Below are 19,235 nucleotides of genomic sequence, written 5' to 3'. Positions count from 1 at the left end.
TCTCTCATTATCTTCCTCATCTTCATCTCTCAACATCTCCTCAATCCTAAGAAAAAATAAAATCACAAAAATTGTTGTTTCCATTTTGATATGACTTTCTATTTTGACTTCTTTTTTTGTTTGTTTATTATTATTATTTTTATTTTTGAGATGGAGTTTCACTCGTCGCCCAGACTATAGTGCAATGGCGCCATCTTGGCCCACTGCAACCTCTGCCTCCCAGGTTCAAGTGATCTTCCTGTCTCAGCCTCCCAAGTAACTGGGATTACAGGCACCTGCCACCATGCCCAGCCAATTTTTTGTATTTTTAGTAGATGCGGGGTTTCACCATGTTGGCCATGAACTCCTGACCTCAAGTGATCCACCTGCCTCAGCCTCCCAAAGTACTGGGATTACAGGTGTGAGCCACTGCACCTGGCCTTGACTTCATTTTTAATTGGACTGGGAATTTACAAGATTAAAAACAAAAGGATTACCTTTCCTTTAAAAAAAAAGTATTTATTTGGTTAGGTTGCTAGCATATTAGTGTTAGGAGATATTTTATCATTTAAGCCATACTTGATATTATGTAAGCTCTCTCTCTCTTTCTTCCTTTCTTTCTTTTTTAGAGACAGGGTCTTGCTATGTTGCCTAGGCTGGGGTGCAGTAGCTATTCACAGGTGTGATCACAGTACACTAGAGCCTGCAACCCCTGGGCTCAAGTGAACCTCTCTCCTCCCTCCTCCCTCCTTTAAGCCTCCCAAGTATCTGGGACTAGTGAATTACCTTTTCTTATAATGTAACACAGCTTCCCATGGCTCAACTGGAGGATACATCTCCAAGGGTACTTTTTAGGTCTCAGGATATGAGGCCTGACTAGCAAGGAGGAGACTATTTCCACAAATCACATAAGAAATAATTTGTATCACCTAGTAGCTATAAGAACATGTCCCATTGCAGGGACTCACTGCAATTCTCACTTCAAAAAACTCAAAGACAATTTCATACAGTAGAACTATTCATATGATTCAGAGAAATCAGTATTTATTCATTCAACAAATATGTTTAGAGCATTTTCTATCTGTTGGTCACTATGTAAAGCTACTGTGGAGAAAAATATAGGAACAATATAAAATGGCAGTCTAAAGATAGACCAAATATTTTCCTTTGGTAGGAAAGATATAAATTTATAGATATTCTTAACTGGGTTTCAAAACTGGAATTAGCTCCTAAGTCTATTTCAGGATCCAGTTTGTACTTTAAAGGGGCAACTTTATAAGAATGAAGATTTGACACCTTAGCATTGTTTGATTTAGTAATACCACCACACCACCATCACACACACACACACCTTTCAAATGTGTTCAGACAAAATTTTTAAATAAAAGTCAAATTAGTTTTGGAATGAGAATATCTGAGATTCCTTGATGTGATTATTAACATAAGGCTAAGAAACACTGTTATAGGTTCTGTTATCACTTACTGTTATCAGCTCTACAAATTCTGTTAGATGTGAATGAATTGCCTTTTACTTCAAATAAATATGAATTTTTTCCAAGACAATGCAAAGCATAAAATCATGCTTCCAATTTAGCATAGTTAAACCAGTCCATAAAGACGGTTGTCTCTCCTCTCCTCAGATATCCCTTTTAGTAATGTGTTCCAGATTTGTTTTCAAAATGCTGAGACCCAAGATACTTTCCCTGGTATTTAATCTGATTCTCCATGCACTCCTTTAAGCCCATTGCCTCTCACCTGCTTTCCTTTTCTCAGAAAATAGCTGACAATTTTTAAAACACTCTTGTGTATATTAAACTGTTATTGGACTTTTCCTCATCTCTCAATTCTTCTGGTTATCCCAATGTTCCTTTGTAAAAATTCGTCATGAGATTTATTGCCTCTGTCTTTAAGCCATCCTTAGGACTCTTTCTACGTCATCATTAGGAAACTTCCATCAATTATACCTTCATATTGCAAGGCCATATTCTAACCAAGGCAGGAATGATGTTACATATGGTAGGGAGATTAATTTACAGTCCTTAACCACAAGCTCCTCCTTTCAGTGGCAGCAGCAGATTTGCTTACTCATTTGTGATAGTCGGATGCCTGCCCGCACCCTAACTTGTTTATTTTTCTGTGAAAACTAGCGCCTTCCTGGTAACTGTGCCTCAGAAAAAGTATCTAATTTAAACTCTCATATCTTCTGGTAATGACACCTTCACCCAGTGCTGATTTTGATGCTTATTGAAGACACTTTTTTAGTGGGATTTCAAAGATGGGGATTGCTGTGCTTTTCAGTGCTTTATAATAGCAATGACAGGGAAAAGGGGTGGCGGCGGGGCGGGGGGCATATTCCAAAGCCCCTATCTTTACCAACAGCTCATTCCCCACTTTTGGAAGGGATTTGGAAGGTCATATTTTTTCAATCTTCCATAACATACCATGCAAAGATGACAAATATGAAACCTCAAACTTCGCCCTCTGTGTAGATTAGTGCCCTAAGCATAATCTATATTGAATTCAAGAGCTAGCAGTTAAACATTAGTCACATTATTAGTCAAATCAGTGTACTTTTATAAAAATGTGGCCCCCAAATCCCTGCCTTGAGCGCCCAGTTTGTAAGTGTTGGATATATTTTGATGTAAAATTTGAATCTTTCTTCTCTTTGATTCATGTGAAATGTGAAGTATTCTTTATACCATTTCATGGCTGCAGAGAGCTTGTAGTCCTGCTCCCTTTTATTCAATTATCAGTTCATGGTTTTGAAGTACTTTGATTTTATGTAATCTTCTCTTTCTAAAAATTTATTATAATATTATTTTTTGTATGTCCTCTTGCAGCCTGTCACATACTGGAATGCCACAATGGAATGGCCCAAGACGTCATAAGTACCATAGGGCAGGCTTTTGAACTCCGGTTTAAACAGTACTTGAAAAATCCTTCTTTGAATACTTCTTGTGAAAGGTCAGCCAAGAGTTTTATAATAATTTGACAATATATATATGTGTGTGCGTTTATCTATATATTTATTTGTGTGTGTATATATAACATTAATGTGGCATTTTAAAATGAACTAATAAAATTAGTAATTTTTTTCTTACAAATAGACACAGTCTCAGTACAAAATAATATTTTCCTTCCATTCATATTTATCCAGTTATATCCTCTTGCTTTGTAACAAGATTAAAAGAGATCCCTTCTCACTAAAAGTAAGAATAGATTATCTCTGTTATTCTAGCACTATAAAGAGCTTTGAATTAATTAATTGAAATCAAAATAATAAACATCAATAAACTTCTCAGATTTGTTTTAACCCCAGATCCTTTACATATCAGTTAAAAAAAAACACAGCAAGAACAAAGAGCAAAATAAGAATCAAATGTCTCTTGTAGGAATTCCTGTCAGTTGGTTTGCAATGTAAATAGATAGGCTTTAGCTAAACTGTGGTTAGAGTGGAACACGGTGGGACCCAAGGATTTGGTTGTTCTAAGGCACAGAAAGTCTGCGATGAAAGCTGAACCCTTTCAGGCCTGTCAGACTCCACCAAGTGTGGAATGCAGTGATGCCTCTGGCTCACACAATTCATGCCGGAGAAACAAAACTCTTGGGTACTTTAAAATGCATTTTCGTCTGGTGTGTCACTTTGTGTATCAACAAATACTAGGTTTGGAGATCTCCTTTTATGAGGTAGTCTAGGGTAGCAAAGGAGAGGGTGTTACCAGGAGGCCTTGATGCTGAATTTTTCCCAGGATAGCACTTCTGTCTTAGTGCTATCATTTTATTGACATGTAATGAACCTAACAAAACTGTGTGAGTTGTCAGTTGAATCAGTTCAATCCAAATAGACTTGATTTATTCTTTTTTTTTTTTTTAGTAAGAAACTTTCCCTGATTCCAGTTTGGAAGAAAACTTTGTTTGTTTGTTTGTTTGTCTTGCCCTGTTTCAATTTTAAAAACAATTCCATGTTTATATAAATCTACCCATTTGCCACATATGGTTCTAATATTTCTTTATTAATCCCATGTACTCCTCCAGATCTGTGCAGACAAGATAGCTGGCCATAGCTCTCTTATTTTTTTTTTTTCATCTTGGTTTAATAAACTGGGACAGGCCCTATACCCGAAGAACAATATTTAAATTTTATCTGGGCAAAGCATTTCCAAAATGGAACAATCAAAGTGTGCTGGAGATACTCAAGAATACTTTGTATTTTTATGATCTTATGACAAAAATATCTTACATTTAGGAAGTTCATATATTGTTATTATCATTATTTTTATCACTGGAGGAGACACAAAAGCATCACCCTTGGCACTTTCTATTGGCTTACCCCATTTTGTCTACAGAAAGCTAAACAACTCAGCCATCTGACTGCTTCCATCCAGATGTTTAACATCACTTAAGCACAGCTATAAACTGAAAACATGAATGCAAAGTTTTTCAGGATGATTTGCTTGGTTCTGATCCCCTTGCATCCCTTACAGTATTTGAGTTTTCGCCCAGCCTCTTGAGGATTCTTTTTTCCTTCACAGTGAGGAGGTGCATATTGATAGCCATGCCGAGGAGAGAGAAGATCATGAATATTACAATGAAATTCCAGGGAAGCAGCCACCAGTAGGTGGTGTTTCAGATATGCGGATCAAAGTTCAAGCCACGGAACAAATGGCTTACTGCCCCATACAGTGTGAAAAGTTGTGCTATTTGGTATGTAATGTTTTACTGTTGTTGGAACCAGCAATGCAATTCTGCCCTTATCACTAGAGCATTTACTTTGAGGATTTCCAAATGCTAGTTTAGAGAAAGTCCTGTTTTCCTCAAATACAGAGCCAGAGAGTGAATAACTGTCAGAGGCTACACTAGATCATTTTTACTCCTAATCCCCCCAATTGTAGCCTCAGCAGATGATCTCATATCTCACTTCACTGGGAAGACTGAGGCGATCCAACATGTTATCCTCAGCTTCACCCCTCCACAGCTCTAAGTCTGCCCTTGTTCTCCTTGCTTCTCTTCCTTAGCAACTATCTCCAAAGCTAATCTTTTCCCTGTGCTTCTCATCCAATCCTCTCCTGCCAACTCTGTGTCCTAGTTCTGTCCAGTAACCTCTGTCTCAATCTTCACTCTTTCTCTATTGGTTCCTTCTGCCTGCAAAAAACTTGGACTCCCTCAACCCAACCTAATAATGTTCCACCTCCTTGTCATCTTCCTTTCACCCACAAACTTCTAGAAAGCATTGTCCCTGTCTTTGTGTTAACATGTGCACTATACTGGAAGATCTGAACTCTGCTTGACAATCTGATGGAAGTTACTTTTACAATGGTCACCAGTGGCTTAATTGCTAAATCTATTTCCTTCTTCAGTATTCTGTATCTCTTTATAATGTTTGACCCCTCTTCTTTTTTGTTGTTGTTATTTTTATAATTTCAACTTTTATTTTATTTTATTTTTGTTTTAGTTTTTTTCTTTCCACCTTTTATTTTAGGCTCAAGGGGTACATATGTAGGTTTGTTAACAAGGGTAAGTTGTTTATCATGGGGGTTTGGCATACGGATAATTTTGTCACCCAGGTAATCAGCATAATACCTGGTAGCTAGTTTTTAAATCCTCACCCTCCTCCCACCCTTCACTCTCACATAGGCCCCAGTGTGTCTATTGTTCACTTCTTTGCGTACATGTGTACTAAATTCAATTTTTATTTTAGATTGAGGGAGTATGTGTGCAGGTTTGTTACATCAACATATCGTATGATGCTGAGGTTTGAGATACAAATGATCCCATCAGCCAGGTAGTGAGCATAGTAACAGATAGCTTTTCAGCCTTTGCCCCCCTCTTTCCCTCCTCCTTTTAGTGGTTGCCAGTGTCAATTGTTGCCATCTTTACGTCTATGAGTACCCAATATTTAGCTCCTACTTATAAGTGAGAACATGTGGTATTTGGTTTTTTGTTCCTGTGTCAATTTACTTAGGATAATGGCCTCCAGCAGCATCCATGTTGTTGCAAAGGACATGATTTTATTCTTTTTTTGTGGCTGCATAGTATTCCATGGTGTATATGTACCACATTTTCTTTATCCAATCCACCATTGATGGGCACCTAGATTGATTCCATGTCTTTGCTATTGTGAATAGTGCTGCGATGAACATAGAAATGCATGTGTCTTTTTGATAGAACAATTCATTTTCCTTTGGGTGTATACCCAGTAGTTGGGATTGCTGGGTCAAATGGCAGTGCTGTTTTAAGTTCTTTGAGAACTCTCCAAACTGCTTTTCACGGTGACTGGACTAGTTTACATTCCTACCAACAGTGTATGAGCATTCCCCTCTCTCTGCAGCCTTGCCAGCATCTGTATTTTTGCCTTTTTAATGATAGTCATTCTGATGTGATATGATGTGAGATGGTATCTCATTGTGGTTTTGATTTGCACTTCTCTGATGATTAGTGATGTTGAGCATCTTCTCATATGTTTGTTGGCTGCTTGTATGTGTTCTTTTGAGAAATGTCTGTTCATGAAATTTGCCCACTTTTTAATGGGGTTGTTTTTTGCTTGTTGAATTAAGTTTCTTATAGATTCTACATATAAGACCTTTTTGGATGCGTAGTGTTTGTGAATATTTTCTCCCATTCTGTAGATTGTCTGTTTACTCTGTTGATAGTTTCTATTGCCGTGCTTAGAAGCTCTTTATTTAGGTCCCATTTGTCCATTTTTATTTTTCTTGCAATTGCTTTTGAGGATGTAGTCACAAATTCTTTCTGAAGGCTGACGTCCAGAATAGATTTCCTAGGTTTTCTTCTAGGATTCTTACAATTTGAGGTCTTAACGTTTATATATTTAATCTATCTTGTATATCGTGAAAAGTAAGGGCCCAGTTTCATTCTTTTGCATATGGCTAGCCAGCTATCCCAGCACCAGTTATTGAATAGGGAGTATTTTCCCTATTGCTTATTTTTGTTGACTTTGTCAAAGATCAAATGGCTGCAGGTGTGCAGCTTTATTTCTGGGTTCTCTATTCTGTTCCATTAGTCTATGTTTGTGATTTTGTGCCAGTACCATGCTGTTTTGGTTACTGTAGCCTTATAGTGTAGCTTGAAGTCAGGTAATGTGATGCCTCTGGCTTTGTTCTTTTTACTTAGGATTGCTTTGGCTATTTGGGCTCATGTTTGGGTTCCATATGAACCAACTGTTTTTGGATAGTTTTTTCTAATTCTGGGGAAAATGATGTTGGTGTTTTATTGGAATAGCACTGGATCTGTAGATTGCTTTGGCTGGTATGGCCATTTTTATGATATTGATTCTTCCAATCCATAAGCATGGAATGCTTTTTCATTTGTGTCATCTGTGATTTCTTTCAGCAGTGTTTTCTTGTTCTCCTTGTAGAGACTTTTAACCTCCTTAGTTAGATGTATTCCTAGGTATTTTATTTTATTATATTTTGGTGGCTATTGTAAGTGAAATTGTGTTCTTGATTTGGCTCTCAGTTTGAATGTTACTGGTTTATAGAAATGCTAGATTTTTGTACATTGCTTTTGTGTCCCGAAACTTTATTGAAGTTTATCAGTTCCAGGAGCCTTTTGGCAGAGTCTAGTGTTTTCTAGGTATAGAATTATTATAGCCAGTGAAGAAAAATACTGATTCTTTTCCTATTTGTATTTTTTTTATCTCTTTCTCTTGCCTGATTGCTCTAAGACTTCCACCTCTAAATTTTTTTATTTTTATTTTATTTATTTATTTATTTATTTATTTTTATTTTTATTTTTTTGAGACAGAGTCTCACTCTGTCACCCAAGCTGGAGTGCAGTGGCGTGATCTCGGCCCACTGCAACCTCTGCCTCCCAGGTTCAAGTGATTCTTCTGCCTCAGGCTCCCAAGTAGCTGGGATTACAGGTGCATGCCACCATGCCCAGCTAATTTTTGTATTTTTAGTAGAGACAGGGTTTCCCCATGTTGGCCAGGCTGGTCTCAAACTCCTGACCTCAGGTGATCTGCCCACCTTGGCCTCCCAAATTGCTGAGATTACAAGCGTGAGCCATCACGCCTGGCCCTACCTCTTATTTTTTGAGACCTCTTCTGTAAGCTTCCAAAACATTTCCACCTTATCATTCTCTTTCTGCATCTCTAGTTGCTGCTTTCCTTTCATTTTCTCACATTTTACAACATTTTATTATGAGTATTTTTAAACATATAGACTATTTGAAAGAATTATACAATGAACACTCACATACCATCTCAATTCTACAATTAACATTTTATTGTATTTGCTTTATTACATATGTAGCTGATTATCATACATTGATCCATCTTATTTTTGATATGTTTCAAAGTAAGTCTTACCTTTTCTTTTTATGTTATCATTTATTTCATCTCCTCCAATAAAAACACAAGCCCTGCCCTACCACCACATTAGCACTCTCCTAGGCTCTACCCTTGGCCTTTATCTTGCTTCTGGCAGGCCACTTGTGTACACACTTCCTCTGCCTTCTCTGTCTTTGGCTCTTGTGTATCTCTCTAGCTGTAATGCCACATTGCACTACATTGCTTATCTATATCAAGGTTGAACTCAGCATTTTCTCCCTGACTCCAAACTTGATTCCTCTACTGATTTACTCAGGTTTATTGATGGCACTGACAATCTTTCATTAATCTACAATCTTCTGTTTTTCTCACACTTTGGGCCCCATATCAGTTCAGTCTTCAAGACCTAGGATTCTACCATGAAAATATGTTTTGAATCTATCCAGACTTTCCCGTTTCTACTGCCTCTTTCTAAGTCCTGGTCCTCACTTGCCTAGATGATTCTGAAAGACTGTTTCCTGACTCCAATCTCATTCCCTCAAACCCTCCTGCACAGTGCTGCCAAACTAATCTTTCTAAAGACACTGCCCATCTCAAAGGCATCAAATGGATCCCTCCCCCCCAGTATATTGCTGACGAGAGTTGTATGTACGGGGATGATCGAAGTTCTTTGGATGAGATTTTCAAGGGTGAGACGTGAGCCTGGCATAAACCTGAGTAGAGTAGAGATCCAATCTACCAATTCAAAGTTAGACAGAGGTTGGCTACATGGCCAATGTTTATAGCAGTGTCCTGAAAATCACTTTCTGGCTGAGACTTGGATTGAGTTCTGGCATGCGACTTCTCAAGCAGAAGCAGTAACCCTCAGGACACAGGACACTGGTAGCCTTTAGAACCCCCCAGCCCAATCAGAACCAACTCTGCAGCTCCAAGGCGATGAACTATGAAGAGTGTACTCTGTTCACCCCAAATATCCATTTTCTTTTCTTACCTGTCAAACATTTCCTGTGTCAGAAAGTGAAGTCTGCTATATTCTTCTGGGATTATTATTATTTTTTTCTTTTAAGTTCATGAATGTGTACTATGTTTGTAAATGTTTCATAATTTGTTGTTCATGCAGCCTGGAAACTCCAAGTGCAGCAGTGTATATGAGAACTGTTTAGAACAAAGCAGGGCAATAGGTAGGTACAATGCCCTTCTCCATCTGCCACCCTCCTTATTCCTTGTAAGTCCTATGGACATATGTGGCCCTTGCTCTTAAATACTTCATTGAAAAGTCAGGTATCTACCACTAAACACATAATCCTTTGACTGTAGGCTTCTCAGATAGGCCCAGAATGTTGCATATGTGTCACTAGGAAGGCTCATGGTTCTCCCTTGCTCTTGTGTGATCTGCCATGATGATGGTTTTGCTTTATGGAGTCTTTTACTGCCTTGAAATCATGAAAGCTCTCTCTCTGGAAAGGTGCTTTCTCTGCTTGAAACCCAAGGGAGTTCCACTTCAAAGAAGATCAGGAGTAAGCTAATGTGAAAATTGATGCCTGTCAGATCCATTAGGATTAAGATAAAATCTTTATTCTGGCTTGGCAAAGGGAAGGAAAGGATGTCTGAAATGTGAGAATCTCAATTAGGAGCTTGTCCACCCCATACTTGCCAGAGTATTAAATGTTTTATTACTGCATGTGATCATTGATGTTGGACAAAACTTTTCCACAACCTTGACTATCAGATTGGAAATATATTTTAATTAAAACATGTTATATTGTGAGTTAGTCATTTTAATTCCCATTAGTTGTTGAGCATATTTATTTCTTCAGGAAGGAAAGTTTTGCAGTTTTAGAGGAGGAGATGACTGAACTATATAAATAATGCAGTGGAGAATACAGATGGATAACCATATTTAAGGACTCAAATTAGCAGGAACTTGCCATCTACAAGGTAGTCACTTCCAAGGATACTTTTTTATTTCTTATGGAATTACACCAATGTAATATATTAATTTTATTATTTTTTATATAGTGAAGGATACATGAAGATTTATTCTTTCTGGTATAGGTATGATTACCACCTTCCTCTATCTTGTAAACGGAGTAGTGAACTAAGGCAACATTTTATTTTAGTTTAGTTTATTTATTTATTTATATTTATTTATTTTTTATTTGAGACAAAGGCTCACTCTGTTGCTCAGGCTGGAGTGCAATGGCGCAACCTCGGCTCACTGCAACCTCAGCCTTCCGGGTTCAAGCGATTCTCCTGTCTCAGCCTCCTGAGTAGCTGAGATTACAGGCACCTGCCACCATGCCCAGCTAATGTTTGTAGTTTTAGTAGAAACGGGGTTTCGCCATGTTGGTCAGGCTGGCTTCAAACTCCTGACCTCAAGTGATCCAGCTGCCTTGGCCTCCCAAAGTGCTGGGATCACAGGCGTGAGCCACCATGCTGGGCCTAAGGCAGTATTTTAAGTTCTGTAAAAATATGCCTTCTTATGATAGAAATTAAAATTCCATGCCATTCTTTAAAGTTATTTAAAATTCCAAACCAACCTTTAATAATATTACTAAACAAATTAAATTAATGGCAAGTATGAATCTCTTAAAAGTTATGCTCTCTGGCAGCCATATTTCCTTCCTCTCTCCTTTCCGTCATCCTGGAGGTTCTTAACCTAAGGATTTAATAGTCAGGAACGTACCACGCATGCCTTGTGGTATTGCAACCATGTTCTCCCCTGTACTGAAGCTCACTTGGAAATACCTCCATGTCCTATTTTATCTCATTCATATATTCTTCATTTATTCAACACTTTATTTAATGACTACTTACTGAAGACTTCCCATGGGTCAGGCACTGTGCTAGGTGCTAGAGCTAGAGGCACAACTGGCACTCTTGTAGTTTGCAGTTTAGCCAGGAAGACACACCTTAAACAAATGCCTACAAATATGAAGAGTGCTTCAAAGCCCAAGATGTTATAGGAACAAATAATGGGGAAACCTAACTTAATTTGGGAGGCTGTAGAGGCTCTCCCTAAGGAAGTGACAATCAAACCAAGGCCTGAAGGATGAGTAGGAATTATCCAGGCACAGAGAGGGAGGTAGGAAGGAAGTAGGAAAGGGACATAGGGAGAGAGGGAGAGAGAGCAGGGGAAAGAAGAGAGAGAAAATAAATGGGCACCAGAACTAAGCATGCCAGGACCAGTTCCCAGATCACTGGGACAGAGAGAGCTCAGGAGTAAAGAGAGAAAGATGAGTGTCGAACCTACAACAGCATCCTAAGGATCTTCAAAATGTTCAGTCCTGCCCAAATACCTCCCTTCCCAGCTTGTTTCTCTCCTCTCCATTAAATAGTCAGCATAGCCACATCCCTCCTGTCCTTAATAACCCAGCTTCTGAAGGGAACTCACTGAGTGAAAGTCTAGAAATGGACATTTCTAGAATTATGTTGAATGGGCTAAATCACAATACTACCACTAGAAAAAGGGGACATGGTTTCCCTTCTTCTTTTTCCCCCAAGAGTTCTCAACTTGATTAATTAAAAAAAATTCTTAAAACACCCATCTCCAAAAACATAAATTTATGAAGGAATTAATGGATATGAAAGTATTTTAACGTTTATTCCAGATTTTTCTTTTTGTAAGTGTAGTCTTGCAGATTATCTTAGTTTTATTTCTTCTTTAAACCAACAAACAATATAATCCCTTATTCTTATTTACATATATATTTCCCTAAGCCACTATAAGAAGATTCAAATACATTAACAGACTTTAATAAAAGTTTGTTTGGAGCCTGGGATATATTTTTATAGAATTAATCCTAGCCATGATGGTTAACTCTTAGACAAGTATACTATATTCTACTATTCTGGTTTGCCTATATTGAAGCTTAAATATATATTTTGTAATGACAGATAAAACAATAGAAAGTTCTGTTGGATACTCCCTTTGTTAATGGTGGCTGTAAGGTAATGATTGTAACTGGGAACTTCAGAATCTTGAGGAGGTGAGATGGTGTTTGCAGTTAAGAAAAGTCCTCCACCTAGATACTTTGCTCCCCCGTAAATCACTGAATTACAACATTGTTTCCATAAAAAAGCCATTTCTGAGTTCCAGTGAGGAACCAGAATGCTCAGAGGCTATCTCTCCAAACCTTAGCTACTAAAACCATGGTGGGATGGAAGGACTCAACCCATGTCCCAGTGGCCATGACAAGTAAGGTCCCTCCTACTGTGGCAGGAGAGAGTTTCCTACTAGTGTCCTTTCATCCCTAGGCACTTATAAATCAGGTAATCCTATCTTGAGACCTGTCTTGATTACTTGGGCATATTTTTGTTTGTTTGTTTTTTGTTTTTGTTTTTTTTTAAACGGAGTTTTGCTCTTGTTGCTCGGGCTGGAGTGCAATGGCGCCATCTCGTCTCACTGCAATCTCTGCCTCCTGGGTTCAAGCGATTCTCCTGCCTCAGCCTCCTGAGTAGCTGGGATTACAGGCATGCACCACCATGCCCGGCTAATTTTGTATTTTTAGTAGAGACGGGGTTTCTCCATGTTGGTCAGGTTGGTCTCGAACTCCCAGCCTTAGGTGATCTGCCCGCCTTGGCCTCCCAAAGTGCTGGGATTACAGGCATGACCCACCACGCCTGGCCTACTTGGGCATATGTTTTTAAAGTAATCCGAAAGTCTTGACCAATGAGCAATTTAATAGCAGTTGCCAGAATAGGAAATATGTAGTTTTTGTGGCTTTTCCCAGAGATTCATGTATAGGCATTTGAGAGATACCTATAGAAATATTTTCAATAGCCTCCGAAGACATCCATTTATTCAAATATTGACTTCAAACTTGAATTCCAGTGTATTATAAATACTGCAGTAGCCTCTGGTTGTTGAAAGAGTTAATTGTATTTATCACTAGACATAGAAAAGATCCTTATCCTTCATACTTATGGAAAAATTCCCTCATGGAAAACAATAATTAGCAAAATAGAATAATGTTTCCCTGACCTTCCAGTTAAAATTGAAATGTTGATATTTTTAATCAAAAAGACATTAAGTTCCCACAAACCCTAAGGGCTTACACTTTAAAATGTTGTTACTTACAGTGTATATACTGTGTATATATTTATTTTCCTCTACAAATCTTCTCTTAGGAAAGTTGGAAAGGGTCTTGGAGTAATACTTGGCACAAAGAACTTTTGGAAGGCGTACTAGCTGGCATCTGTGTCTAAGCCCTCGTGAACCATACACTTCAGCCTAGAATGATTTTAAATTTGAGTCTGGGGTGGGCTTTTCTTTTTTTTTAATTTAAGGCAACATTACCAACTTAAATATGATGGCCCATATGAAAAAAAAAGGGGGATGGCAGTTTCCTTTCTTTCTTTTTTTTTCAGTACTCTATTGTGCACTTAAAGGTGGCAGTTTTCAAGAGAGGCTAGATATAAACACTGATGTTTTTGGTGTCATCCTACGGGATGGTAAAATTGATGTGGTTAGCTCAGGCTAACGCTTTGTGAGGGGCAGATGCGTTAGCACCCTGTGCTGTGGGTTGATCCAGAGTCTTCAAAACGTGGTGGGGTTAAATATGCCAACAAAGGAAGATTGGATAGACATGCAGTTATTTGTCCAATCAGCTGATAAACATTTTTCTTTTGAGCACCTGCTTCATCCCAAGCACTGAAGATGCAGAAGATACACAAATTAGATGCGTTCTAGTCTTTCCTCAAGGACACGAGGAATTTGCAGTCTCAAGGGGGAAGACAGAAGTAAACAGATTCTTGCAGTATATCATGAAGTGGCACCATTCCCGACCTTAGGGAGGGAAGGATTCAGGGGAAGGCTTCCTGAAAAAGATGGTTTCAGAGCAGAATCTTGAAGGACAAATAAGAATTAAGTAAAGTAAAGGAGGGGGAGGATATTGCAGTAAGAGGTAAGCATCATGTATGGAGGCCCAGCATCAGTGACTAAATAATAACTGAGCATCAGTGGGAACTATTTATCGAATACCTGCTATAAGGCAGGCACTATGCTCAGTGTCTCACCAACATTATTTCACTTAGTCCTCACAACAGTATTTTAAGCTAGGCACCCACATTTTACAGATATGAAAACTGAGTCTTAGAGAGGTTAATTAACTCATCCCAGACCACTCAGATAGTAAGAGATACCCCAGGGATTTGAACTCAGGTCCATATGAATTTAAAAGCTGACCTCTAGTCAGGCCTGGTAGCTCACACCTGTAATTCCAGTGACTCCGGAGGCTGAGGCAGGAGGATCACTTTAACCTAGGAGTTCGAGGCTGCAGTAAGCTGTGTTTGCATCAATGCTCTTAAGCCTGGGTGACAGGGTGAGATGTCAACTTAAAAAAAAAAAAACTGACTTAGCCACTTTCAAGCACTTTTGATTATATTTCACTTTCAGTAAATTTTTATGAGCAGGCACTCCTACATAAATGGTTATTTAATAATGTATAAGTTGTATACACATGTGCTAATATATTAATATGCATATATCATAAAACACACAAATATAGGAAAATTTAAAGTTAGAGTAGATGATAAATAAACATTTTTTACAAAGACTTGCTAATTACAATAGCTGGATGCTATCATTAGATAATATCTCAAGGTCTAGTATGCATTTAGAGCATTTATTGAAAAAGAAAATAGATGTAAAACTACACTTAATTCCTGATAATTTGAACATTTGAGGGGCCAAAGCTCTGATCTGATTAGATCATTCTCGTTTATAAGCTCATAATGCAGCTAAGGAGGAGCTTGTACTAAAAGAATTATCCTTAATCCTTCATTTCTTTGCAGTAATTTTTTAGCCACTTTCCATTTGTAAAAGCAAGTTTAGTTTAAACTAGATAATATAACTTATAAATCCACTTAACTAAGCAAATGGAAACTATCGTATAGGTGGCAAAATGTACAAAACAGATGAGGTACCCTGTCAACTCCTCCCTCTGTAGAAACCTCACTTGTGTTTTAGGATACTCCACATACAGAGTATGACACATGACAAGATGACATGTAACAGCTGACAGACAAGGAGTAAAGGAGAAGCAGGTGGTAAGACTGCAGACTTCTGACTGGGCTTCTCCTGCTTGATGTATTCTTACTTTCCATACTATGAGTTACAAGTGTCATAGCATTATTCACCCTGATGTGAAATTCAGTATGTGGTTGGTCCTTGGACCACACTGAAAAGGTTTAATGACTAAAGCAATAGAAGGACTAATGTTGTCTTACATTATGGCAATGGACTGTCACTAGTTCGGGTGCAGCCTTATGATGACCGTGAGCACATATGGCTAGCTATATGGCTAGCACATATTCTGTTTAACTAAATAATAGAATAGAACATAAATAACAGAATGAATTACTCTCATGATATGGACTTTGGAGGTTGTATTCATCTGTTCTCATGCTGCTGATAAAGACATACCCAAGACTGGGTAATTTATAAAGGAAAGAGGTTTAATGGACTCACATTTCCACATGGCTGGGGAGGCCTCACAATCATGGCAGAAGGCAAAGGAGAAGCAAAGGCACATCTTACATGGCAGCATGCAAAAGAGCTTGTGCAGCGGAACTCCCATTTATAAAACCATCAGATCTGAGACTCATTCACTACAAGGAGAACAGTATAGGGAAAACTGCCCCCATGATTCAGTTATCTCCACCTGGCCCTGCCCTTGACACATGAGGATTATTACAATTCAAGGTGAGATTTGGGTGGGGACACAGCCAAACCATATCAGAGGTCAAGTGCAAACTGCTAGGAAAGCAGAGATCTATTCTGGTCTGGAAGGTCAGGGAAGGCCTTCCTAAAGAAAGAGATGTTTAAGTTAATATCTGAAGGATGACAGTGATGGAGAAAAGGAGTGAAGAGCATGTTAATTAGAGGAGACAGCCTTTCGATGTGAGATCATACTGCAGGAAGACCAGTGTGACCCCAGACAGAGGCTGAGGAGGAGAGAGGAAGAAGGGTAGCTGGGTAGACAGAGCAAGGCCTACAGCTTGTTAAAGAGCATGGGAAGCAATTGAAGAGGTGTGAAACCTCTGAGAAATATGACCGGATTTGCAGTTTTTAAAAGATTATTTGGGCTACAATGTGTAGAATAGAATGGAAGGGGAGAGGACAGATTAATAGAGGAGGAGGAGATAACCTGAGGCTTGAGTTCTTTTCGTTGAATAACAGAATTAAACATCAACAATTGGTGCAAGGCTGAGGTTGGCAAGAGCAAACTTTGAGCATAGAGAGAAGCCAGACTTCCTACTCTTAAGAATTTTATTGTATTCATTCATTCATTTTTTATTTATAAATTAATTTAGTTCACAGGGAATAAGGATTTAAAATTAATCAGTTTTGAAAAGGAGTTTAATTATAGATAATCAAGTTCAATATGACATGTGTGTTTTCCTGATTCCTGGGCAACCCCTCTGAGCAGTGTTGAGTGCAGGTTTGTGCTGTTTGCTGAGACTATCAGCCCTCTTTCTTCCACGGCTGGTCAGTCCTCTTTGGATCTTCCTGCTTGTCTTCTGTCTGCTGTTGACGCAATTGGTCAGCTGAGGGCTGGGCCCAAGAAGGGAAAGAAGCCCAGTGAAAGGGTGGCTTTCCCTCAGAGACTGGTGCTTATTTTGATTTTCCAGGTCAAACCTAAAAGTTAAGTGTTCAATCACTGTATAGGGTGGGGCATGGCCTTTAGGTTTCTATCAATTTTAGACTCAAACATGATTTTATTTACTATTTACAAAGAAAAAACATAATGCATTGATCACTACTAATCACTACAGGTAATGTCCATCCAAGAGGGGTGCAGTCCCAGCGAGATACCTCATTATTGAAGCACACGTGCCGAGTGGATCTCTTTGATGACCCCTGCTACATTAATACACAGGCTCTTCAAAGTACACCTGGCTCTGCTGGAAATCAAAGCTCAGTCCAACCACTGGGGAGCCCATGGCACTGCGGAAGTAAGTAGCTACTCACTGTCTGTATTCATTTCTTAGGGCTGTTTTAACAAATTACCACAAACAAATTTATTCTTTCACAGTTCTGGAGGCCAGAAGTCCAAAATCAAAGTGTCAGCAGGGTTGGTTCCTTCTAGGACCTCTGGAAGAGAATCCATTTTATGCTTCTCTTCTAGCTTCTGGTGGCTGCTGGCAATTCTTGATGTCCCTTGGCTTGTAGACACATCACTGTAATCTCTGCAACTGTCTTCATATTGACTGCCCCTGTGTCTCTATTTCTTGATCTCCCTCTCCTTCCTCTTACAGGACAACAGTCACTGGATTTAGGAGGAGATGAAATGATTGTATGAGATGAGACTAATCTCATCTCAAGATCCTTAATTTAATTACGTCTGTAAAGACCCTTTTGCCAAATTAGGTCACGTTCACAGGTACCAGGGATTAGGGCTTGAATTTATCTTTTTTTTTTTTTTTTTCTGAAGCAGGGTCTCATTCTGTCACCCAGGCTGGGGTACAGTGGCATGATCACGGGTCACTGCAACCTCTGCCTCCTGGGCTCAAGTGATCCTCTCATCTCAGCCTCCTGAGCAGCTGGGACTACAGGCACGCAACAACATGCCCAGCTAATTTTTGTATTTTTTGTAAACACAGGGTATCATCTTGTTTGCCCAGGCTGGGCCCACGCCATCTGTCTGCCTCAGCCTCTCAAAGCATTGGGATTACAGGCACCACCATGCCCGGCCTTGAATTTATCTTTTTGAGGGCTACTATTTAACTAATCGTACTATCTCATATTTCAAGAAGGCTATTTTCTTGGTCTCATTTTCAGGGATTGAGTTTTCTTTGTTTACCTCCATCCTTCACCATAGTTAATATTGATTAGAGCTTTGTGGAGTTGTTTTAGGTTTCAAGGTTTAGAAATGTTGATTTTGAATAATCCTTTCAAATACTTTAAATTTACTTCGAACTTTTGATTTCTACTATGTACTTTTGCTGAAAGAAGGGCTGTCAAGGCCAGGAGATAATTTTGAATTTGTTTATTTGCATGAGTCACAGTGGCTACTGTTTCTGTTAGGGATAGCATTAATTTTATTCATTTCAAAACCCCTTAATAAGTCATCTATAAAGCGCTAAAATAAGTTGGCTCCTTTCTTCACCCATGTACTGTGGGTAAAATACAATAAGACAAACATCTTTCCTGCCAAATTACTATCATAAACAGGAACATAAATAAAAATAAAACAAGCCAAAAGCCTATAATCAACTGAAAAATAAACAAAAAATGCTTTTCATAAAATATTGAAGTTGTTTTGTTCAGAGATTGGCATGGTGTCAAATTTGGTTTGCTCCAATGATGGAGAGCCAGTCACTAAGAAAATCCTTTTAATAGTCCAGGAGATTTCTCCAGAACTGCCAAAGACAGCTTTCCAGTTAGTGTGGCTACAATGCAAGACAAAATTTAAAAGATTTTGTTGAGCCTGGATCTCAGCAGACCGTCTTAACTGTCTAGATTAAGAACCAGGGGTCCTTATTGTCAGCCAGGTGACAAGTGATCCCTCTTTATGCTGACTTTCTGAGATCACTCCTGACACCCTATCCAACCAAGCTGGATTCTCTGGAAGCAGATGCTAAGATGAAGCTTGGCAGGCAGGGTCTGTAAGAGGATCAATATCAGGAAGCAATGGAGAGGAAGTAGGATTGGCCGGAGTGGGAGATGAGACTACAACACAGGCCCGACAAAGCCTCAGCCAACACCAAAAAGCCCATGTGGTCTGTCGGAGTTGTCCTACATTGGGCCCAAATGGCTGAGCCTATATAGCCCCATTTATCTCAGTATTGGGATGTGGGCCACACCAGGAAGGTCAAACCCTGGGCAGCTGAGGCAGAGCCAGAAGGGCTGGTCAGCTGCAGGCTGACTGCTGACACCTGGGGCAATGGTGCTTCCTTGAAGGGAGATCTGGGCAGTGCATCTCTGTGGCTACCACAGAGGACATCTTATGTGACGGGTGATGAG

The 19,235-nt window shown here is 39.0% G+C and overlaps 1 protein-coding gene across 1 annotated transcript in view; it reads left to right on the top strand.

Moving 5' to 3' along the window:
* Nucleotides 1-19,235, top strand: part of SHC4 (SHC adaptor protein 4) — a 140,100-nt gene that overhangs the window by 103,205 nt on the left and 17,660 nt on the right. The window contains exons 7-10 of the mRNA XM_004056153.5: nt 2,820-2,943; nt 4,512-4,683; nt 9,387-9,447; nt 17,045-17,224. Coding sequence (XP_004056201.3) covers nt 2,820-2,943; nt 4,512-4,683; nt 9,387-9,447; nt 17,045-17,224 — 537 coding nt within the window. The remainder of the gene's footprint in view (nt 1-2,819; nt 2,944-4,511; nt 4,684-9,386; nt 9,448-17,044; nt 17,225-19,235) is intronic.

Source organism: Gorilla gorilla, chromosome 16 (genome assembly GCF_029281585.2).
Source record: "Gorilla gorilla gorilla isolate KB3781 chromosome 16, NHGRI_mGorGor1-v2.1_pri, whole genome shotgun sequence".
NCBI classification, from domain to species: Eukaryota; Metazoa; Chordata; class Mammalia; order Primates; family Hominidae; genus Gorilla; species Gorilla gorilla.
This window is presented reverse-complemented; position numbering and strand designations above follow the sequence as displayed.